The 24,427-nt window shown below is 35.6% G+C and overlaps 2 protein-coding genes across 3 annotated transcripts; one reads left to right on the plus strand and one right to left on the minus strand.

Annotated features, from left to right (window-relative positions):
• Window positions 1–5,023: 5,023 nt before the first annotated feature.
• On the minus strand, window positions 5,024–8,454 carry LOC110721880 (putative leucine-rich repeat receptor-like serine/threonine-protein kinase At2g24130). The gene is made up of 2 exons (XM_021901101.1): window positions 5,916–8,454; window positions 5,024–5,662 (listed from the first exon to the last, which is right to left on the minus strand). Exons 1-2 carry the CDS (start codon window positions 8,452–8,454, stop codon window positions 5,265–5,267), a joined length of 2,937 nt encoding a protein of 978 aa, XP_021756793.1. The 3' UTR covers window positions 5,024–5,264.
• Window positions 8,455–9,789: 1,335 nt separating this feature from the next.
• On the plus strand, window positions 9,790–23,164 carry LOC110721879 (DNA-directed RNA polymerase 3B, chloroplastic-like). Of its 2 annotated transcripts, none has more exons than XM_021901099.1 (19): window positions 9,790–11,175; window positions 12,367–12,564; window positions 12,663–12,796; window positions 13,116–13,185; window positions 13,389–13,450; window positions 13,942–14,059; window positions 15,154–15,267; window positions 15,394–15,525; window positions 16,962–17,378; window positions 17,845–17,895; window positions 18,388–18,458; window positions 19,661–19,745; window positions 19,905–20,057; window positions 20,148–20,222; window positions 20,300–20,389; window positions 21,645–21,692; window positions 21,783–21,897; window positions 22,124–22,227; window positions 22,462–23,164. In XM_021901099.1, the coding sequence occupies exons 1-19, from the start codon at window positions 10,150–10,152 to the stop codon at window positions 22,570–22,572; spliced, it is 3,174 nt and encodes a 1,057-aa protein (XP_021756791.1). In that variant the 5' UTR covers window positions 9,790–10,149; the 3' UTR covers window positions 22,573–23,164. The 2 variants fall into 2 exon arrangements, with proteins under 2 accessions (XP_021756791.1, XP_021756792.1); XM_021901100.1 differs by having other exon boundaries at window positions 9,791–11,175; window positions 13,392–13,450.
• Window positions 23,165–24,427: the final 1,263 nt, after the last annotated feature.

Here is a 24,427-nt window from a genome sequence, read left to right on the forward strand (position 1 = left end):
TGAAACAACACTAAGTCTTTGGCGCCTTGGCGGAGATTTAGATTTTTGATTGTCAAATCACTCTATCTTTTGATTTTTGATAGGAAGATGCCCTGAACTTCTGAACTTCTGAACTACTTATCTGAACTTCTGTTTGCTTAACACTTATCGGAATCTGAAATGTACTCTTTGGATGTGGAAAGAACAAAGCCTAAGTGTCAATGGTGTACGGTGTAAAAACTTTTTGAAGCCTTTTGGGTTGATGCTTGTTGCATTTTACTTAAATATGAAGTTATAGTGCTCTAAAGTTAATATGTTATTCATCTTTATTGTATCAATTTTAAGTAGCAGGAGGTTTTTTTTTTAAATTATTATTTTTATTTATTTTTAACCCTTTTAAAAATTTAGAAAGTTGATTTGCCTTAGTCATTAGATGTGCCTTATCATGCATCTAGCTAAGACAATGTTAAAAGGTGCACCCTAACTCCTTTTGATTTGTGGTTAGTTACCTCAATGAATATTTTACCCCCATAAACCTACACATTCTTTCGTTTAGCTTCACACTTGAGAAACTTGTAGCGACGGTGTTCTATCGAAGATTATTAAGTGCAATTTCCTTGTTATAGGTCTTATCAAGTCTTTGTGCCTCTCTAAACCACAAAATAAGTTATGTAGCGAATTATATTTTCATACCCATTCCACATAGCGGATTGTAGTTCCTTACTTCCTCATTGGTTTATGTGGACGTGGTACTACCAAATCCTATAAATCAATTCGATATTTAAACAATAATTGGGTGGTTATTGAGGCAATTTCAAAGCGCGACTTTAGTTTTTTTGATGGCATGTTATAATTCTTTTGATCAATTAGCTGATAGCTGGAAGTATCTAAGAATTTATACCGTGTCATCTGACCTTTATAATGTCTGCTCTGAATCCCTGCAGCTTGGTTGGTGGTTTCAATGATCAAAGTATATTTTGTCTAGATAATGACGGCAACTATCTGCTGACAAAATAGATGAGATTAATTGGAATGTTCTTGTACCAGCTTATGCTGAAGAAGTCAAAATTATTGCCAAATAGCTGAGTTAGTTGACAATTGCAGCCTCATTAGGTTGTTAAACCAGAACTGTTGTCAAACTGTAAAGCTTATTACAATAAAAAACACTTAGCCTAAGGTCAAGACTCCCTTATCCATTTATCATAATTAGAAAACTCTCCAATGTATGTAGACAGAAAATTACAGGCAAGAGAGGACTGCCACCCCGCCGGAATGATTACAACAGGTTTATTGTATTCCCATTTCCCACTATTTCTGGTCAGGAGAAAGGTAGTTTTTCAGTGTCACCAGTTGGTTTTGGGGCAACTTGTATACTGTCGTCTGTCGGCGGTGACTTTTTATGTATGCTAGGGTGCCTTTTGTTTATTAAGGGGTTACTTGTTATAATGTTGAGGAGTGATTTGATGCGTGTCTCACCTTTAAGTTGAGCGAGACCAATTGCACAACGGACCAACTATTTCTTTAAGGGGGACTTAAGACTTACTTGGGTAATAGTCAAATGTAAACCCCTTATTCATGTAAACACCTCCTTGTGTAGATTGTTTGTGAAACATTCCTTCATTTCTAGTGTGGACAATTTTATAATTTTCTTTTTACTAAATGTGGACTAAAGATAAAGAAATACCTAACAATTTTCATGGTGAGCTCTAACACTATAACTTGGCTCTACACAACTTGTTAGGCTTAGCTGTGCCCTTACCATTTTGAAGGAGAAGTGAACACTGATTAGTCTACAAAACTTAATCATGTCCTCATTCGTATTTGATTAGGCTTGACTAAGTAGAATGTACTTTTTATAACTAAGTTCGGAACATCTTGAATTTGCATGGCAATTGAAGGGTAAGGTGAAGATGACAGTTTGTCACAAACCTTTGGAAATTTTGAAGTTCTATATAAATCGGTTTATAGTAAAATCAGCAACTTTAGATAATGGGGATACGAAAACATAAGAATACATACCCCCATTCACTGTGTATTCTATTTTGCGATGTTTGAAAAAAGTTCACAAAGTTCCTAACATTTTCTTCTAAATTGTTTTTCAGATGTTCGTTTATTGTTGTTAAGGTCTGTATTACTGAGTCCGGCTAAAGCATGTCAGTCTGGCTCTGGCTGTGATTTGGCTAAGGTGCTTTTATTGACCATTTTAGCTTGTAGTAAAATTAGTCTGCAACCTTGTGCTATCTAGCCTCTCAGCTTTCCTAGATTTCAGATTGATGAACTGATCCAAAATCATCAATCTGAATTCTGGAGTAAACTGATTGCTAATACTGAAATGATCTCCCTGACCTGACTTCTGACTGTATTAGCAATGAGAATTAGTTCAGACTCTGATAATGAAGATTGAGATAGAGATTTGTGTCTGACTTTCTAATGAATTAGAATAATTATTGCTTCAGCATGACTGATATCAAATGACAAAGCCGTTCTCTTGTGATTAATATAACAAGATAATGTAAAGCTTTTGTGATTAGAAGTACAATGTTGTGCTGCCTAACTGCAATTAGGATTATAAAATATAAGAATATCGGCAGTGAAGATTTAGTAAAAACTTATCTAATAGTATGTAATATATAATATTATGCATGTCTTCAGTGCGATATCTGATTGTATATTTCTGTTCAGTGAATACAACAGAGCTAATATATTAGATCTTTGTTATGCTTGTCGCTATCAGAAGCACCTTGTTCTTCCTGCAGTCTAGCGTCTTCATTTGGTAAAGCATCGCGTGTTTATTTAAGAAACTAGTGGAGCTAGCATAAATTTCCTACTGATCTTATCAGGTAAAAGTCAGGAGCCTGGCTGTTATTCAATTGTAATGACCATTTGGTTACGACGTTACATTGATCGGACTTGGACATGTGGTTGAACTGAGAAAAGGAAACATAGTACGGAGCACTCACTGAATGATGTCTATAACGCTAGATGAATTTTATCAGGTGAATGTTTTGGTTTCAAATAGTCGGCCAAATATTTTGCAATTTGAACTGTATTGTGAGTGTGATCCATTATGCTGATGTTTTGTTAGAGGTCAATATAAGAGGAACATAAATCATGAAAGTATGCTGTTGTTCTCTTCGCCTGATATATATACTTAACTGAACTGATCAAAACCGACTTTTCTGTTTTCTGATTATTTTTGGCGCGGTCATTGAGTTATACTAAGTATTATATAGTAATATGAATTAGTTGTCCCAAGTTTACAGATCTTCCTAAATTTAGTTGTTACAGGTCAATATAGGTGGCAGATTTTCATGAAATTACGTATGAACTTTTCAAGTATGGATGGATCAGTGCCAAAAATCTGCTTTACAAATTCTTTGAAATTCCCTAATTCATTATTATTTTTAAAGGTGCTGCCTTTTTCTCTACTATGTGCCAGATTACAGGCCTTACAGAAAACAGAGAGAAAGAAGAGGGAGAAGACTGGTATTGGCACCCATTGTACATTGTCCTAAACAATTTAGGGGTCCTGTGCTTTTTCCTGAGAAAACATCGAGTCCTTATGAAATCGGAAATGTACAAATCAATAAAAAATGTCACAAATATAATATAATGTTAGAGGGAGAGGGTATTTCTTGCAAAAATAATAAGCTTTCGTATTCAGATCTTGGTAACACTTAACATATCTATAGGTGACGTTTCAATACCCAATACAGCAATACTCCTATGGTCTCGAACACATGGACACATATGATTAAACGTTCATACGAATCGTACCCACATCTTAAGGCCCCCTATGCAAAAGATTGCTTTGCAATTTCTAGTAGCCGGCCCTGTGGACCGTGGTCTCCAGGCAGGAACTAGGAAGCATTGGGGTTGGGGGGGGGGGGTCGGGGCGGTTGGGAAGGCAGGATTAGCCTATAAGTCATAAGATGAAATAGACAGTTGCTAGCCTTTTACATCTATTAATTTCAACACTTTTACTGAATTATGATTGTTTTGTTTATGGAATGGGTTGACATAGATTACATAATATATTAATTTTCCTGCAATATCTCACATTAATAAAGTAGTTAGGCAAAAAATATGATCTGGTACCTTTGAGAAGATTGGAAGAGAAAATGATAGAACTGAGGTAATCATACTTAAAGCTGCTATAAGACAAACAAATCAAAAACTTTCTTTAATCACTTTTTCTAGTTTTTTGGATTTCATTCTTCCTGTATGTTGCTGAGGGGTAGTACTGATAATGACTGTATCGCCTTGCCTGATCAAGCTAGTGAGTTGGGTAGCTTGGTTCCTCCACTGGTTTCTGAGCTTTGTCAACACATATAAGGGTAGGCAAAAAGAGAGATTATAATGTAGTGCATTTCTATTAGAGAAAGCATTAGCAAATAAGTAATGAATTAGTAGGATTGTGCTGAGTAGGTAATAAGCTTGCATAAAACAAGAAATAAGCCAAAAGAAATACTACTGATTGGATTCATCAGTTATGTTGGTCTTTTTGCACAATTATAGGCAACTTTCCAGACTTCGCTTTTAACAGAATGCAAGAGGGCGCATTTGGTCGTGAGCTAGTCTTAGATGAAATCGTCTCATGAGGAACTCCTAGTTTATCTCAAGGTTAATATATTATAGATATATAGTGCTCGTAAGATGAGTGTTGTAGTAAACTTTGAGACTGATGGAGTACATTATTTTGGTGTTACTTTGGATGGTAGCGGTGCTGTATAAAAGATCACTTAGGTAATACTTTTGAGATTTGTGGTGATTTGGGCCAATAATTTTTTTTAAAGTCCCCAATCCTTTGTCCTCAATTTTGAGAAACTCCTAGTTGATCCTGGCGGTACTTTAAAATTAAGTGGTGATTTTAATAATCCATGGGATTGACCTATCATCCCTTGTGAGACTTTTACATATGGTTGGCTGTGATAGCCTAGCCTATTAACCAATTAAGAAATAATGACAGCATTACTAGGCTTCTAGCAATGGAATGGACCACAAATCCATTAGCTTCTTCTGATTATAGGAAGAATGAGTTTCCATTAAACCAATAAAAGAAGAAAAAAAAGGCTATTAACTTTATACTTCATACATCATGATGCTAGAACCTACAAAAGATTGAAAGAACACACCCTAAAAAAGAATGGGTGATATAATCATGAACCAATAAAAAAAATCGTTTTCATGAGCAATTTTCCTTTCGTTTTTTTGTACAACTTCAAATACAAATCAATCCGAGTTGAGAAAAAGGCAAAATTTCCCAAAATGAGGACTGTACTGTATTAAACATTGGAATGAACTTCATCAATGAGTATCGAGGAAGGATTGAAGATATATTGCTTGAGCCTTCCCATCTCTTGGGCTATGTCTAGCATAGTTGGCCGTGTTGAAGCAGAGTGTTGTGTGCATATTAGGCCGAGCTCTATCAGTTCCAAGATAATTTCGCGTAACACAATCTTCTTGTTTTGTGAACCTATGCCATAAGGAGCAAATCTTTTTAGGGGAAGTTCGATTATAGGCTCTAGATTGTGTGGATAATGACTCTTAACCCATTCTTGTAAGCTTGAACCTTCATCAAAAAGAACATCTGTAGGGCGCTTTCCTGTAACAATCTCTAGCAGAAGTACCCCGAAACTGTATACATCTCCTTGTGTCGAAGCCCTCCTTCCTAGGCCATATTCTGCATGATTAATATCAGATCATTAATTAGAGAGAACATTACATGATAACATTAAACAAAAATAGATAGCAATCATATTATAAATGAGCGCGAAATCTTCTATGCAACTGTTAGCTGTTGTATTTTTTATCAGCACCACTGATCCTGAGGTGACTTTTTTTAATACAAAGTATGAAATAATTTTGAGTAATCAGAATTTTGGAATCATAAAATACAACAATTGAATTTAAGTAGAGGATATTAAGTTGCTAACCTGGAGCAATGTAGCCAACAGAGCCACATAGCAATTCATCAGTAGAGTTAAAAGAAGCAGAATCATGAACAGACAGACTCTCATCATCTTCTTTTACAAGCTTTGCAATGCCAAAATCAGTCACCAGAGCATTCATGTGATCATCCAGAAGAATATTGCTCGGCTTGAGATCACAATGAACAACCTTAACCGGTGAATGGTGGTGGAGATAAGCCATTCCTTCCGCGACATTGGTGCAGATATTGACAAGCTGTCCCAGGTCCAACCCCCGGCTTAATCCATTACATGGGTACAGATGATTTTCAAGGCTCCCATTTGACATTAAAGGGAAAACAATTGCCTTGAAATCTGGCTTACTACAGATTGTTATGATCCTGACCAGATTTCTATGCCGAATATTCTTCAGAACCTGACATTCCCTCTTGAAGCTTCCTGAAACTTTTGTATCAGCTCTGCAGTCCAAAACTTTCACGGCTACTTTGGTGTTGTCTTGAAGAGTCCCTTCATAAACACGCCCAAATCGACCTGAACCAACCAAGCTTGATGAGTTAAAACCACTGGTTGCCTCAACAAGCTGTTGGTGGGAGATTCTTGGATACTTAGGCTCTTCATACATCTGTTTCAAAGATTCTGTATCTTTCCCGTTGTAAGCTCCTTTTATTCTCCTTTCAAGTACCATAGACCGACCAAAAATGCACAGACCTACAACACCAAATGCTGATACCAGGATTGGCAAAAACATGTAATGGTGCCGAAAATTTTTGTTCTGACAACTTGGCATGCCTTTGATTGAACCACAAAGACCATTGTTTCCCAGGAAAGAATTTACATCTAGCAAGGATAACACACCCTTGTTCGACACATAACCAGAAAAGTTGTTGAAGGAGAAGTTAAGCTTGTTCAAGGTCGAAGATGCCTGAAATGAGTCAGGAATGTCACCAACCAACCCATTCCTTGATACATCGAGTGACTGCAGATAAGGCAATAGGCCCACAGTGATTGGAAGTCGCCCTTCTAAGTGATTATTCGATAGATTGAGACTCTCCAAAGCGATGCAGCTCTCAAGTTGTGAAGGTATAGTACCAGAGAGATTGTTCATGGATACATCGATTGCCAAAACCATATCCATTTTGCTAAGCTCTAGTGGTACCGGACCAGTTAAGAGGTTACTCGACAAGTTTAAGTACAACTTCAAGCTTCTCAATCCTGCGACCTCACCAGGAATTTCCCCTGAAATTCTGTTGTGTGACAGGTCTAGAATCTCCAAGTTGATGCATTCCCCTAGACTTGGAGGTATCGGTCCAGAGAGTTGATTTTCATAAAGTTGTAGCGATCTTAGCTGAGGTAAATTGGCAAAACTATCAGGTATTGAGCCTGATAGCTTGTTTTTAGACAAGTCTAAGAGACCTAAATGAGGTATGTCACCAAAAGCCGATGGGATTTCACCCGAGAGAGAATTGTTGCTTAAATATAATCTCTCTAGCTTCTTCATCTTACACAACTCTTGTGGGATTGAACCATTTAAGAGGTTACTAGACAAGTTAAGGAGGGTAAGATTAACAAGGTTCGATATTTGAGGAGGAATTGACCCATATATAAGGTTATCATCTAGGTGAAGTTGTACAAGATTTGTAAGATTACCAATATTGGTAGGTAAATTTCCACCAACATTATTCCCTGCAAGCTCAAGTTCTTGCAAGTCAGAAGCGCTGGCCAAAGAAGCAAAGAAAGGCTCGAGGTTGGTATTGCCATCATGGCCTACAAAATCATTGTAAGACAGATAAACAAACTGCAACATAGGCATCTTCCTCAACACTTTTGAGGGCACTTCCCCTGTTAGATTATTAGATTCTAGATCAACCCACTTGAGTTTCGTGGACTCGGAAAGAGCTAGAGGGACATGACCTGAGAGATAGTTAGACCAAAGCAAGAGATAAGACAACTCCCTAAGCTCACACCCTTCTTTCATGGGTATTTTCCCACTAAGAGAGTTATTAGAAAGGTCTAAATACTCCAAAGATGATGAACCATAACATAATAATGGCTCGGGTATTCGACCCACCAAGTTATTACTCCCTAAATTGAGGTAATTCAACTGCTTAAGACTACCTAATTCAGGAGGAATCTCCCCTTGAAGAAGATTTGATGCTAAGCTAATCTGTGAAAGCCCTGGAATCGAGCCTAGTTGAGGCGGAATTTGGCCTTGAAAAAAGTTCTCAGACAAATCTAGGATACTTAAAGACTTAAGATTTCCAAGAGAAGCAGAAATAGTTCCTCTTAACAACCTACCTCTAAGATCAAGCTTAGTGACACGAGTTTCGTTGATGCTGCAGGTTACTCCAGTCCAATTACAGACATGGATATGTGAAGAATTCCATGTTTTTAGAGCTCCTTGAGGGTCTAAATCGATACACGACATGAACGAAAGAAGTGCTGCTCGATCACTCGATAATGCAGCATTGGATTTAAGAGGGAAAGAGAACAACAGAACTGATAAGCAAAGCATGAAAATGTACTTGGCAAATGTGAAGAATCTCATTATGAGCAAAACTATTGGTTTAATTAATTTATTTATTTTCAAAACATTAAAAATTTTGCACAAGAAAAAGATTGTAGTGTAACAAAATGAACAAGATCAAAAGGGTAAGAAATATTCTGTGAAAGAAGTGAATTTGATGATACTGTTTATAATAAGGAAGTAATATATATAGGAAGTAGAAACAAACATTTATCATCTTTTATTTTGCTTAGTTATATTTTACTTGTTTACATGAAATTTGTACCTAACTACCGTTGAAGTTTGGAGGGATTGGAGCATGAGATATTTGATTGGGGTGATAGGTCACATAAGAGAAGTGTTTACCCATGAAATGTGAATTGGATGTAGTTAGTGGTGTACATGTCACCTGAGGCCTAACTGCATATACTTTGTTTTTAGTTGTGTGACTGCCTAATTGAGTTATCGATATTATTACTATTCCCTAATAAGTGTCTTTTATGGTTATGCATATTTGCACAAGTTAAAATAATGATTAATACAAAGTAATAGTGCATTTTTTATAAGGTAAGGTAAAGAACGTTCATCAGATCTCAATCCTCACGATTATTTGGTCCAATATTTGTGGGCCTGACAATTTGAAAGTGAGGGGGAAGGGTAAGAGATCCCCACCCTCAAAGTGTCTCTAATGGGAAACTAGGGATTAAACCCCAAAACTCAAGGTAGGAAGGTGTAATATTTTCTACTAGACCAAACTTAGCTTGGTACAAAGTAATAGTGCATTGATGTACAAAAGTTTAATACAAGCTGGTAGTACTTGTAGTATGAATTGAGAGACAAATGTTTAGATCAATTGGTAAGAGAGTGGTTCCACCTTAATAAAGGTATCTTGAGAAGGGATCAACACTTGTTAGGATTTGGGAGAACTTTCGGAGCCTAACCCGGCTCAAACCAGGATTGGTCGAAATCTAGTATGCTCTGGAGTCTGGATCTCTGGCATACTTGTATTGTATAAAAATAGTACGGAATGAGAGAATATCTAAAGTAGTCAAAAGATATGGGACGAGAGAGTAGGACTGTTTATTAGCTTAACAAAAAAGTTTAGGACCTTTACTAATAATGAACAAAGCTTGAAGTAATCAAAAGTTTTGAATCCTAAACAAAATCCCATTTGTCTCAATTTGACTTAAGACAATTCAATTTCAATCCAACTCAATATTTAACCGAGTCATCTAAATCAAACCCAAATCAAAATTAATCAGACCCGAATATGAACCGATCTAAACGACTCGTTTGCCACACCCAACATAGACAATCTATCTATTACATACTACTAAAAGCAAAACTAAAAACGACACTTGGCAACGTATTATTAAGAATTTTCCCTCTAAATTTACTTGCTTAAAAAAATTTCATTGTTATAGAAAAAGAAGGTTTTCATCTAATTTATGACGTTCACTTTATAAACTTCCTAAAATATCAAATTGCCTATTAAAACCATTTAATTTTTTTTTTCTTTAACTATTTTACTATTGTATGTTTTTATTCATACTTTTTAATATTTGGTGAATCAATTTATTATATTTTATACATTTCTCTGTAAAATTATTTTTATCATAATTATTTAACAACCGGAGTTAGCCTAGTTAGACATTACACAATAACACCCCCCTCCCAAAAAAAAAAAAAGAAATATCCAAATGAAAAAAAATAAAGATAAAAAAAAAATCAAGAGATATGGTCCCGCTATTGGCAAAGCCTGGATTATCCTCAACTTGTCGCGGCAAACAAACACCATTATCTCCATTTTCCACCATTCTTCTCTTTGCTCTGGGTTTATCTCTGGTTTTTCTACTTCCTATTGCTCTTTCTTCTCTTCAGTCTTCCTTCAAATCCAACTTTTCCTGTATAATTCTTCAACAAAACTTAGAATTTTCACCAACAATGTCTTCTACTGCTTCCTTCTCTCCAATCCCACAAATTCAAATTCAAAAACAATGGAGAAAACCATTGAAATCCCACAAAAAAGCTCAAAAAACCACCCATTTCTCTCTATTCATCCCACTTTCCAACAAACAATTGAGGGTTGAACCCCCATTTCCTTCTTCTTCTTCAACCTCTTTTCCTGCTACCCTTTTGCTGCCTTGCTTAAACCCAAAATTGGATAGGAACAGCTTTTTCCAGCCTTCTATACAATCCCAGATAATTCTAGACTCTCCTGAGGAAGAATTAGCTGAAAAAATTGATGGGTATTTTCAAAATTCAGAGAAAATTAAGGGTTCTAGTCATAGGATTTTTATGCATGACCCACCATGGGTGAATACCCTTTTTATGAAAGGATTAGTTGATAGGAATACTGGGTTGAGGTTAGAATTCAAGGAGATTGAGAGAGAGAAGTATAATTTGTTGAGGAGGAGACAGATTAAAGCCGAAACCGAGGCGTGGGAGAGTATGGTGGAGGAGTATAGGGAGTTTGTGAGAGAGATGAGGGATAAGAAATTGGCACCTAATTTGCCACAGGTTAAGGCATTGTTTTTAGGTTGGTTTGAGCCTTTGAAGAAGGCAATTGAAAAAGAACAAAAGTTGCAAAGGTCTAGGAAACAAAAGGCTATCTATGGCTATCATATTGATATGTTGCCAGCTGATAAGATGGCTGTTATTGTTATGCATAAGATGATGTCATTGCTTATGGTTGGTAACGAAGCCGGCTGTGTTCGGCTTGTTCAGGCTGCTCTTCAAATTGGGCTTGCTATTGAGCAGGAGGTGTTTGCTTAATCACTCTCCTTTTGTTATGTACTTATGTTTAGTTGATGCTTGTGCTTTGGATTTGAGTCTGCTTAGTTAATTGATTTGAATTTAGAATGATTGATAAACAATTGCGTTTGATGTGTCTGCATTTTAATTATTAGGCTTAAGTTTTTTTGGTAGATATAGTTTTTTGTTTTTGGTACTGTTGACATCGCTTGATAGTTGCTCTCTATTTGCCATTACAATTTAGTTATCTTCCATGCTTATGTTGTCCTTTTAAATTATATAATCTTCAAAGGAACATTATATTAGGGGAAGGATCTTCTTGAAGTAGTGTAGTTTAGGATTTGACATTTAGTAATTTAGTGTCTAGAATTAGTCTTTGTGGCAAGAGGCTTCTGCTGATTCTGTGAAAACCAATTACTTCTAGTCTAGAGCTATCGGCAAAACTGAAGTAGGATGCTGTAGCAAGATTACTGTTACGTATGCAAGTGTGTGAAACTTGTCTAGTCTGATGTGGGGATAAGTTAGGTCCTTAAGGGTATACCCTCTTATGGAGTATTATTTCCTCTTTAGGCTAGCTTTTACTCTTTTAGGTCTCTTTTTAAGGGAGCTCCCCACAAAGGAGGTATCTGCTAAGGACTCATAACCTTGGCATGGATGATAAGCATCATTTCTAGCAATATTCGACGGGGCCTTATGTGGGATTAATTTTTCTATTTTAATATTTGTAGGAAATAGAGAGATTATTAAGCATCCAATTTAGATTTTGCTGCATATATTCTTAACTCATTGTAGTCACTTGTCTTGTTCTTTGGAGGGTTTCTTTTAGCTGAAGTCCATATATTTAAAAGAAATCAGGACAGTGAGGCGTTTTGAATTGCAATACTTTCAATTCTATAGTGAATGGTTGGATTATGATGCTACAATATCAAGAGTGATGCACTTCCTTGCATTCTGTTTGCAGTATTTGTTGCTCACCTTGTGCAAAAGTTATGGTGGTCGTACTGAAGTTTGTAATGAGAAACATACTCTTCTTGCAGTCATTTTTGACATGCTACGTACACAACCCTTTTGTTTCCTGATTTAATTTTATTGATAGAGAATTGGTTGTATAATATATCTGGTCTTGGGTTGAAACTGTATTTCAGTCTTGCATGTTTTCTTCCATATCATTCTGTAATTTTTTCCCCATATTGGAATCAGATAAAAATTCACAGTTTCTTGGAGAAAACCAAGAATATACGTAAAAATGCAAGTGAAATGCCAGAGGATTTATTAAAGGAAAAGGAACTGCAGCGGAATCGCGTGAAGAGCTTAGTTAAGAGGAAACGACTATTTGAGGCAGCAAAGCTGGTGACTTCTGAAGATAACAAGTCTTGGAGCCAAGACACTCAAGCTAAGGTGATAACTTTTCTTCTTGTAATACTTATACTTGTAAGGCACATTCTTTTATGCCATTATCTGATTCTGATTGACATTTGCTTTCCATGATGGTGCAGCTGGGTAGTCGTTTGATTGAGTTGCTGATAGACACAGCTTATGTTCAGCATCCAAGTAAGCAATCAGCTGACAATCCACCTGATGTACGACCTGCATTTAGGCACAAATTCAAAATTTTGAACAATGACATGGGGTGAGTTGCACTAAATTTTATGCACTTCATCTTCAGGAAGCTGCTTCACCATACATGTAATTTGTATACCGCTCTGTTGATTTGCTACATTATTATTAGGGCCTTTCTGGCTAAAATTTTGAAGGTTAGTGTATGGTGGATGCCACCTCAATGGCCCATGAATAACTTTATAATTTGGAGGAAAAATGTGGATTGGACAACATATATGACAATATGACATTGTGTCATTTTGGTGAAGCTTTCTTGAAGATAGATAGTGGTTTACTTAAAATAATCTCATTAACTTCTCACACTGACTTTTTATTTTTACTTTGTGAAGACAGCAAGTGGTGAAAAGATATGGAGTTATAGAATGTGACCCGCTTGTTCTGAAGGGGATTGATAGGAGTGTAAGTTTCTCGTTCATTGTTATCTGAAATATACAAAACATATGCAATTCTTAATTGCATGTGAACGGTTCCCCAAATAATATTGCACTAAGTTATTAAAGCCAAATGCACTTGCAATAACTTTTTACATTCTGTTGTAAAAAATCATTAAGTGATTCTAGAGTTAGTTACATAACCTAACAAACTTTTACTTCTTTTTTTAGCAGGCTCGATACATGATTATTCCCTATGTTCCAATGTTGATACCTCCGAAGAACTGGAAAGGGTATACACATCTTCTTTCTTCTTGTTTTTTGAATAATTTATTTTATAATAATGTTCTCAGTAATCCTTGATTAATTATCTCTCACAGAAAAAGTATGGAAACTATGCCCCTTTTCTACCCTTCTGTATCGTTTTTAAACTTACATTGTCATCCTACTCAAAATTCCTCACCTCTGGAAGGAGTAATCTTTAAGAAATAATCTCAAAGAATAGTTTAGTGAGCTGTAAAAAATGATATTTTTGTGAAATAGATGGCAAATTTGGAAGTTGGATGGACTATAGAGTGTAAAAAAAAAAAAACTATGAGACATATATGATCAGGAGAGAAGGTGTTTTAGTATTGTATATTTCATATATGACATGATCTGTTGTCAATCAATCCTGAACAAGCTAAAAAGTATGAAACTTAGAATATGCTGTACTATTTTCCCATATATACCATTAATATATTTGCTTACTAGAATTGGCATCTTCTATATTATTTTTGTCCAGGTATGACAAGGGTGGCTACTTGTTCCTACCATCTTATGTTATGCGAACGCATGGTTCAAGAAAGCAGCAAGAGGCGATGAGGAAAACTCCACCACAGCAGATGCAGAAAGTGTTTGAGGTACAGCAGAATAGAGCCCCTTAAGTCTTTATTTATATGGTGTTTTTTTTTTTTTTTTTTTTTTTTCTTTTTCATTTATTAGTTGCTCAAAAGTTTAACTAGCCTGAGTTCATTATGGTGCAAGTTTGCAGATTTTTGTCTTTCGGTTTTGTTTGTTTGTTTGTTTGTGTGATTATACACTTGAACCTCGTGCTTCTGAATTGTATACCAATAAGTATGTCTATTTTTTCTTTTGACAATTGACTGGTTTCTTTATTTAAGTCTTATGTCTTGTCAAACAAATGCTCAAATCCTCTACAATTACTGAGTCTGTCTGTTCTAATTGAATGGATTTGTTTTAAACTTTTATGAAAATAAAATTTGAAAGATAAATTGAATACTCTATCCGTCCTCAACTAAATATTGATCATTCCTGAGCTCAAATTGGAGAGGTCAGAGGAGGGTTATAATATTCTCTTATCTATCTTGATGGCTGAAAGAGGGGATGTATGCTGTTACTCATTGAAGTGATTGAACATTTCAGCTGGTGAAATATTCATAGTGGAGTTTCCATTTGTACTAGATATGATTTTGAATTTTCTCTTGCATAGTATACAAGCTGTGCCTGTGTTATGGTTTAAGTTTAGTATTTTGGTGTTTCCTATCATCTAAGTAAAACTTAAGGAGAATTTTCCACTAAAGGTCATTCTCCTAGGCAATAAACTGAACTCTTGTCATTTTTATATTCTTAAATTCTCTTGCAAATCCTTCATAATATGAGATTGTACTGTGTGAATACGTCCAGCTTTTCATTTACACATATTCTGAACTTCTCAGCTCTGAGCATTTTGTATGTTTTATCGAACCTGTCAAAGTGTTTTTGAAAAAGGAAAAAATCATTTGAGTCTTGATAACTAGTTTCAATTTCTCTTGTAAATGTAACTTAGCTGAGTTGGGCTCACTATGTATTAAAAAATTAATTGCTAGATATTACATCTGTCAATGCCTTTTGCTGTTCACGCTGATATCATTGATAGATATCTCTGTTGAGCCACAGGCTTCTTAGGTTGTAAACTTGTAAGTTGTAACCCCATACCTACTCTGCATTTGTGCAGGCCTTAAATACTCTTGGACACACAAAATGGAGAATCAACAGAAAAGTTCTTGGTGTGGTGGAAAGTCTATGGGCTAGTGGTGGCAACATTGGCGGTCTTGTTAATTGTGAGGATGTCAGTATTCCATATTCTGTTTTCTGTTGGATGAGGCCTTTCCTTTATATCTTTATTATTCACCCCCCCTTCCCCTCTCCCTTATTCTCTAGTGTGCTAATCCTGCTTGAATTTCCAAATTTGCAGGTTCCTTTGCCTGAAAAGCCACTGACAGAAGATCCAGCAGAAATTGATACATGGAAGTGGAGTGTGAGGAAAGCAAAGAAAATCAATAGAGAGAGACATGCTTTAAGATGTGACGTTGAACTTAAACTTTCTGTACGTTTTTATTCTCTTTTATTTATAAGCTAATTATCTTTGAGCATTAGATAATTATGCTTATGGAAAGTTAATGCTGAAAGGTGTCAAAGCTAGCTTTATGTGATTATCTATTATCTGGCTTTGGGAACCAAAAATTAATAAGTGAAAGTAGTTGCATGTCTTGATAAATTATAAAAAATAAAAATAAAAAAAAGCAATCCTTGAGATTTAATAATCAATACTTGGAAATTTAAATTAACAAAAAGATAAGTTCTCAGTTTCCAACCTATTAACTTTATAATGGCTTAGAAAATAAAAACAATGATCTTTTTTCAAAAGTTCATCAACCAGTCTCTCCTTGTGAACACCAATATTGCTTGAGAGCTGAGGTTTGAATGTTGACAGCACAATTGATTGCTGCAAACTTCAAATTTTCGATATGAGGATAGTGGGAATGTGTCACTTGAGGGGAGCTGATGAGAATCTTCCAAGTGCATGCAGTGATTTTATGGAAAAGGTGTTGCTATGTTTCATCTTCAGCGTGGATTTATGATCTCTTCTTTCATAGCTATCTTCATTTTGGAGTGTCCTTCTCTTTGAAGAAAATAGCATATAGGGAGAGGTTTAGCCTTTCAGAAGATCTCTTTCTGTTGGAGCCTCAGAGATGGGAGAGTGAGAAGAGATCAACTACTGAATTGGGGATGTGGCTATACACTCTAAGAAATGGAGTTTTGATTTTTTTGGTTACTTGCTGTCTAAGAATATCACTTTGGTGTGAATATGGCTATATTGATTTCCACAAGAATCTAGCTTATTTGGCGCAGAGCAACTATCTTAAAATTACCTATGGTCGTCATAGAAATGGGTAAAATATGTCTAGAGGGAAACAAGCTTGCTACTTTCTTAATGTTAATCACTGGTAAGGAAGAAAAGGGGGTTTTGTTGCTTTTTGGGCAGGACATTGCGAGTACTTTGGTTGGATTCACTTAGGAAAATATGGAGATGGATTCCTAGTGAGGTTTCATTAATGAGAAAGGGCAGTGTTTTAGGGGTTCATGCTCATGTTTATTGGATGTGAAGTGTGATTGGACCTTTCTTTTACTTTTCCTTAATTTTGCTAGACAAATCCTCTGTAACTTGTTTAATATTAGGGGGAATTCTCCTAATCGGAAAGATAATTGTACTGGGCATCTGATTTTGGCTAGAGACAGCTGTTTGATTTTTAATGTGTGTGGCTCTGAGATTTTTCGTATGTGTGGCTTTAGCCTTTATAGGATTGAAATTGGATTTTTCTGCCTGTATGTTTTTTTATTGATGTAAAATGTCAGTTATGGATTTTTAGCATCTTTCTATAAAACAGGTGAAAGATTCAAGTAAACCTTCAATAAACAATGTCCTATCTTTTATCAGCCTGCCTGATTCTTTTGGCTGGCTTTGCCGCTTTGGTGTGCCAGGTTGCTCAGAAGATGAGAGACGAGGAAGGCTTTTATTATCCTCATAACCTTGACTTCCGTGGTCGGGCTTATCCCATGCATCCACATCTAAACCATCTAAGTTCTGATCTCTGCCGAGGTGTGCTTGAGTTTGCGGAAGGACGACCTTTGGGGAAATCTGGATTACAATGGCTGAAAATTCACTTAGCGAATGTATATGCTGGTGGTGTCGACAAGCTTTCGTACGAGGCACGTGTAGCTTTTGTAGAAAATCATCTGGCTCAAATATTTGACTCAGCAAGCAACCCTATCAATGGAAATCGATGGTGGTTAAGTGCAGAAGACCCTTTTCAATGCTTAGCTGCATGCATTGATCTTACAGGAGCCCTGAACAGCTCATCACCATATACTTTCATCTCCCATCTTCCTATACATCAGGTAAGCCATGTATAGAAGGCCTCAGTCATCATCATAAATGTTCCCGTTGCTGTTTCATAAGTTCAATAAGCAGTCTAGAAATTCTTTGGCAATTAGTTTTTCTGGGAGCTGTTTTTACCCAATGAAGTGGTTTTTCTTTTCCCATAATATTTAATGTTATCACTTCTAACTTGCTTGTTAAAGGAATGGTAACTCTGTATTTGTCATTTGCCATTATGCCCTTTAAGATAGTGGGCAAGGAAGTAATATTCTATACTTGCCCATGCTTCTATATGCTTAGAATTTGTAGGGATTCAGAGCCCTTATTATTACAAGTGATAATAATCTCTGAAATGTTATTATCCTATTTCCTATGTTCTGAGAATATTGTCCAGTGATAAAGAGGAATACTCCAAATCCTTTCTTCTCTGGATGTCACATACAATTGCATATTTACCTAAATTGTTTTCATTAATCTTTGTTTCAGGATGGTTCATGCAATGGCCTGCAGCATTATGCTGCTTTGGGAAGAGATAGTGTATGTCCTCTATGGCTCCTGTGCCTCTGCTGTGCTTTCTTTGCTTCTCTTTCCTGAAATGACTTACCTTTTGTTTTCCTAGGATCATAAAAAATTAAGGATGATAAAAAGCAAAAGTGTTTTTTGCAATATGTTTAATCCTTATATAATTATTCATTCCGTCTGGGTATTGCGTAGCTGATATGAGAAGAACATGACTACAAAAAATTAATTTATGTTATTCTCTCTCTCTCTTCCCTTTTCTTCATTTCTTCAAGGTGCAGATGGAGAAAGACTCACATACATTTATAACAAAATGAATCAAGTTTTTCTATATATCTGGCATAGTATACATCAATTCAATATGTTACTATTATATGTTATGTAAAAGTTTTGTAGTACGCGGTTGGCCTTAATTATTTTTTGAAATTTTAGGAGTGATCGTTATACTATTATTTTCTGTTGGCCGATCAAATGCCTACATGTCTCAACTATTTTTGTTACTTTTTCCAGAAGGAAGCAGCAGCTGTAAATTTGGTGGTTGGAGAGGAACCTGCTGATGTGTACTCAGAAATTGCTGCAAGGTAATTAGGTTGCACCCTGGATTGTAGCCATGTCATAAGAACTTAGGAATTATGTTGTGTTTCAGATATTTGAAAAGGATATTGTTCAATGGCATGAAAAAATACTTTTTGATTACTTGAAGGTTGTTATTATGGAACTTATAAAGTGAAGAATAAAAAGGGAATAGAAAAGAATGGTTATAACTTATATTGGAGTAATAGTCTTTTGGAAACATATTTTATGTTGATTGGCTTAGTAATATTATCTCTCAGTAAAAATTTACTAACTGAAACAAGAATAACCAACTGAAGGAAAGCTGACTATAGAAAACTTGGTAGATCTTTCATCTTCTATACTTCTGTGCTTCTTGCTCATCCTTTTTTCTTGCCAAGCTCTATGACGTGTGCCCTTTACACCTATAGTTGATTTAATTCACAGCAGAAGTTTCAAACATCTTTTTTCTTGGGCTTGGTCTACAATTTATCTCTGGTCATTCTCGATAAAACTAGTTTATTTCATGATCTGTTGTAAAATTGGTGCAACATGTATTATAAGTTTGTTGACTCTTAGTTAATTCCTTCTTGCCCTTTTACTTAGCTACCAGTGTTTTAATGTCAGGGATTTGTAGCTAGGATCACTTCGTAGTATATATTTGTTTTCCTTCTTGAGTTCATCATATTATCCAATTTCTTATTATTGTATGTCAATTTGTGATATAAATGCTCTACAGTTAAATTTTAGTGCTTGTAGAAGAGTTTCTTGACCTTCATCATTGGTTATGTTGACAATCTAAGCTGTCAGAGATTCTTCAGTGTCTATTGATGGGAGAAAAGCTTGTTAATATCAAGTCAAGATTACACATGCAAATTTTATAACACTACTATCTTAAAATATATTTTAGTAAAAATTATAAAAAGTTGATATTTGAAAGAATATTTCGAAACGAATCTAACAAGATCCTACATGACTATAATTTTTCCGATATATAAATCAAAAAAGACAATTAAAGGAGTGTATGTGAATAGTGTAAATTTCCAAATGTTGTGGTTAAAAAAAGAACAGTGGAAGTATGATTTACCAATATGTAGTTTCCTCTAAACGTTGAGAATTTCGCTATAAGACGGATGCTATGCATTAAAATGCTAGTGCTATAAACTAGTGACTAGCTACTAGGTTACTTCTGAGAAGTAATTCTTTTTTCTTTTTTTTTTTTTCCTTCCAGGGTTCGTGAAATTATGGAAAAGGATAGCAGGCAAGACCCTGAAACATACCCAAGTGCTTTGTTAGCCAAAGTCCTAGTCGATCAGGTTCTTCATTTGTACATCCTTTAAATGATCATATCTCATTGTGCTATATGTTTGTTTTGGATTTTATGTACTTTCCTGTATAAACTATGTGTTTGATAGTATTGGCTGTTCTGTGCTCTTATTAATATATGCTGATAAAGAAAGCTGTATGCATCTCAGGTGGACCGCAAACTCGTGAAGCAGACAGTAATGACATCCGTTTATGGTGTTACATTTGTTGGGGCAAGGGAGCAAATTAAGAGGAGATTAGAGGAGAAGGGTCTTATCACTGATGACAGGCTGCTTTTTTCTGCAGCCTGCTATTCAGCTAAGGTAAGAAGTCATACATACTGTTTGTAATATTTTCTTTTAACAATAATGCTTATAAAATAATTCTTACATCACAATACTATCCTTTCCTAGGTAACAATGTCTGCCCTCGGTCAATTATTTCAAGCTGCGCGTAGCATAATGGATTGGCTTGGTGATTGTGCAAAGGTAGGGTTTCTTCTATTTTAATAAATTTAGCAGAATGAAGTTTTAGTAGCTTTACCATGACTTGTCTGCCATTACAGGTTATTGCTTCTGAAAATCAACCTGTTCGCTGGACTACTCCTCTTGGTCTGCCAGTTGTACAACCATACTGTAAAAGTAAACGGCATCTTGTGAGTGTCCTGTTTCATGATTTGACTTTGGCTGGCTACTCTTTTTACTTGCAATATATTTGTATGATCAATCAAGGATTCTAATATTCAAGATGGGTCGGGTCAATAATTGTGGAATTTTCAGTGAAATGCTTCATTTTAAAATGAACTAAAACTTCATATCCATATATATGATCCTTTGATAGCAATGTATGTTGAATATATTCTAATAAGAAAGCTCAACTTTATAAGTTATCTGTGAGAGATAGGGATGCTTTATGGGTATGTGTAATGATAAGGTGTTGTCTATCCTGAAGATAAGCTTTGAGAGGGTAAAGCATATGGGCCATGATTTAGGTTGTTCCCACTTGTTATAGGTGGCATTCAGATGCTTTAATGAGGAGACGGGAGTAGCCCATATGAACTTGTGTGTGTGTGTGTGTGTTTGGGGTGGGGGGGGGGGGTGTGTAATATGCTAAGATTTGGAAAGATAGTTTTGCTCTTGCTAGGAATTGTGGTGCTTTAAGATTAATGTAACAAACGTCTAGCCTCAGGGGTCTCTTATATTAAATTTATGGTGAATTGGGCTTGAGATCGACTTCCAGTGCTCAAGTCCACGGAATAATATATTCTTATTGGAATTAATTAAAAATAAAAAGTAAAATGGATTATAGGGAAAAGACATTGAATAAGCATGATTTCTTGCTTATCATCTGTATTTCCACTATAATTTTGGTATTACTGCATATGCTGAAGGTAGGATTCCGAAATAATGATTAGATATAAAGCAATAATGTTTTGCCCAAGGTTCAACTTGTTTTACTTTTCTTTTTTCAGGGTTGGGTTGGGTTGGGTTATTTTTTTTTTTTTTTTTTTGAAAGAGGGGGGCATTCAACTTTCTATTTCAGATTCCCACCTTGAAAGAATGCATGCTTTAATGTTTACCACACCATTTTAGGTGCGAAGAAGAATACCTCTTGTTTGATCAACCAATAATTGATTTCTGCATCATTTGCTGCTAAGCCTGCATTATATATTTGTTTATTTAATGATGCTCGGTTCTTGAGTTTCTGTAAGCATTCCGTACATTTTCTAAGCTTATATCCTCATATGTAACAAGTTATTTTCTCAACCTTGAATGCAAATTATAAATGAACTATTTGTCAATTTCTGACAGTTGAAGGTTTCATTTAGTTCAATGAGCTTCTCTGACTTTATTTTATTTAGATCAATCCAGCTCCAGATCTTACTGACCACATTCTTTGCTTGTATACAGATTAAAACATCGCTTCAGGTTTTGGCCTTGCAAAAGGAAGGTGAAGGGGTAAGTTCTCGTTTCCTTATGTCTACTCCCACCCTCTCCTCTTCCCTGAGGATTTCTGCATGACTGACTATGATTTGAATTGACAAGCAGATTGAAGTCAAAAAACAAAGGACTGCATTTCCTCCAAACTATGTTCACTCGCTTGATGGAACTCATATGATGATGACTGCTGTGGCATGCAGGGATGCTGGTTTACAGTTTGCAGGTTTTTAATTTTATTATAATGTTGCCTAATTATGTTCTTAATATTATTCCTGGATTTGGTCAATGAACAGCTAGTGCTGAGAAGTTACATTGGTGTATAAATATCCATTCTAAAATGAATTTCCAGATCTCTTGTATAGCTGTACTCCTTTGGTCTTTGACTTTTGGAATGGAAAACATATTTTTTGTTGTAGATGACCTGACATATGAAATATATGTATCTGCAGGAGTGCATGATTCGTTTTGGACTCATGCATGTGATGTGGAAAAGATGAATCAAATTCTTCGAGAAAAGTTTGTGGAGCTGTATAGCATGCCCATTCTTGAAAATGTAAGGGTTTATGGCTTAATTTGAATCCCTTAAAAGTAATGTACCTGGCAGTGTTTTTATTTTCTTCAATCTCCTTGATAATAGTTAGATGCATACTTTCGTTAGGGTCGGAGCCTCAGAGGGATGCATTTAACAGTTGTCAATATGCATGACCCTAATCAATTTTCTGTTCTTCTCTGACAAGATTTCGAGTTTCTTGTTTAATTTCCCTCAAACTCTCTGGTTTGGTTGCAGTTGCTTCAAAGCTTCCAGGAATCTTATCCAGAATCTACCTTCCCACCTCTACCAGAAAGAGGGAACTTCGAATTGGAAAAAGTCCTTGAATCACCATACTTCTTCAATTGAACATACCAATCTTTCTGCAAAAGCAAAATCTGTTTGACTTCAGAAGATTGTTCTGCAACAGATGTTGGCCTCGATGTTCAGGTTCATTCCTGATCAAGCCAAGGACATGCTAACCCAGAAGTTTTTATTCATGGTAATGCTTTTGGCCTCTGAAGGGCATACGAAGCTAATAGAATCTGGGTGGAAAACTGAAAAACGGACATCTTACTTGATTGGACAATGCACACATACCATTCCCCTTATAGAGACCTAATATAGAGATATCGGAAAAAATGACCTGGCTGTCATGACTCATGAGTGCACGTAGAGTTGTTCCTGGGAATGTTACTGCTTATATTCATCTCTCATTTTTGTGATGTAGAAGCAACTTGAAGAAGCCTCATGTGCAGCCAGTCGACCTACACTTAAATGTGAATTTTGTTAAGAGCCTGTAAATAGTAGACGGTAACCTTGTATTCTATCTCGGTGTTGTACGAATCAGAAAGGTAGAAAAGATTTTGTACCAGGCAACTAGATACAAATGTATCCAAAGATTTTTGTATATTGTAATAATAATTCAGTCCGTATATAGTAAAGAAAATATCTTCTTTTCCTTGATTTTGTTCGTTGGAAATTTTTGTCTAGTAAAAAAATGCGGTCAAAATAAGTACATAAGTAGTGCTAAAAGTTGTATGATTACCATCCTCCTGCTTAACTCCAGGAAGCATACACTAAGGAATGCCTACTTAAGCATCTGCAATCCTGCACAGTAGCAAAGGCTTCCCTACTAACTCTACTTGCAATATTATCTTTCGAGACGACTCTCATATCCTTTTTTTTTGAATAGTAGACGACTCTCATATCCTTGAGTGGCCGGTTTATGTTATCATTTTGGCACTTGTTTTATGCTTTTGGTATGGATATGTCGTTCCTTTCTGCTTAAAAAAATGCAATTAGGCAAAACAAATATTTTAGGACATTGAGTAGTTTTTCTTTTAGAGTGAGGGTGAGAGACTAGGTAACAACTTGAGTAGATTTCTTAGAGATTGAACACATTTGAATTAAAATTGGGAATGAAACAACCATGAAAATATATGACACATGTAATTTTATTTAGGTTATTTTGCAAAATAACACCACAAAAACATTAAAAAAAAAAATATATGGATTATAACACCACCCAAAAAAAAAAAAAAAAAAAAACGTGTCAATAGTCTATTGGTTAAAAAAATTAATAAAAATAAAAAGAAAATTAAAAAAAAAAAAAAAAAACCCTAAACCCTAACCCAGCCAGTGTAACACCCTAGAAATTTCTTTCCTTTAAAATACCTGTTTTGCCCTTCAAAATACGAAATAGAAAATTCTAAGACATTATTGCCACCGTGAAAATGGCTAAGGCAAATATCAAAGACACACAGCTGAAAACTCTCTTGAAAACCATTCAAAACGAGTCAACTCAAAAGGTCAAATCAAACAAAAGTAAAATCAACCAAAGTCAAACAAAGTCAACCTACAACTTGGAACCATTGTAGGCCCTTAGTAAAATCGAGATAAAACATTTGAAAACCTTTTGCGTTAGTCTTAAAGCAACAAACCACATCATATTCTTATGAAAACTAAATATGATTCGCTCTTCACTCATGCCCTTCTTGAACATGCTTCATCACCTGAAAAGCTTCTCTATATTTTGTCCCCACTACTCGCCATTAAAAATGGGTCGTCGTAGGACCAAGATAAAGATAAGGCCAAACAAACATACAACACACAATCAGCATTGCTGAGTACATAGGCGCAAACAATACACACTAACATGCTTATTCCTATCAACACACAACTTACCCTATTGCACTTGTTTTCAAGCACAAAATACAACCAA

The sequence above is a fragment of the Chenopodium quinoa genome, unplaced genomic scaffold (assembly GCF_001683475.1).
Source record: "Chenopodium quinoa cultivar QQ74 unplaced genomic scaffold, ASM168347v1, whole genome shotgun sequence".
Lineage (NCBI taxonomy): Eukaryota > Viridiplantae > Streptophyta > Magnoliopsida > Caryophyllales > Amaranthaceae > Chenopodium > Chenopodium quinoa.

Excerpts from the sequence above, each read along its gene's own strand:
- LOC110721880 (XM_021901101.1), bottom strand. The coding sequence starts at position 8,454 with ATGAGATTCTTCACATTTGCCAAGTACATTTTCATGCTTTGCTTATCA. Across the intron at positions 5,663-5,915 it reads TGTTGGCTACATTGCTCCAG|AATATGGCCTAGGAAGGAGG; the intron begins GTTAGCAACTTA and ends TTAATCATGCAG.
- LOC110721879 (XM_021901099.1), top strand. The coding sequence starts at position 10,150 with ATGGTCCCGCTATTGGCAAAGCCTGGATTATCCTCAACTTGTCGCGGC. Across the intron at positions 17,379-17,844 it reads CCCATCTTCCTATACATCAG|GATGGTTCATGCAATGGCCT; the intron begins GTAAGCCATGTA and ends TCTTTGTTTCAG. Across the intron at positions 21,693-21,782 it reads TGCAAAAGGAAGGTGAAGGG|ATTGAAGTCAAAAAACAAAG; the intron begins GTAAGTTCTCGT and ends ATTGACAAGCAG.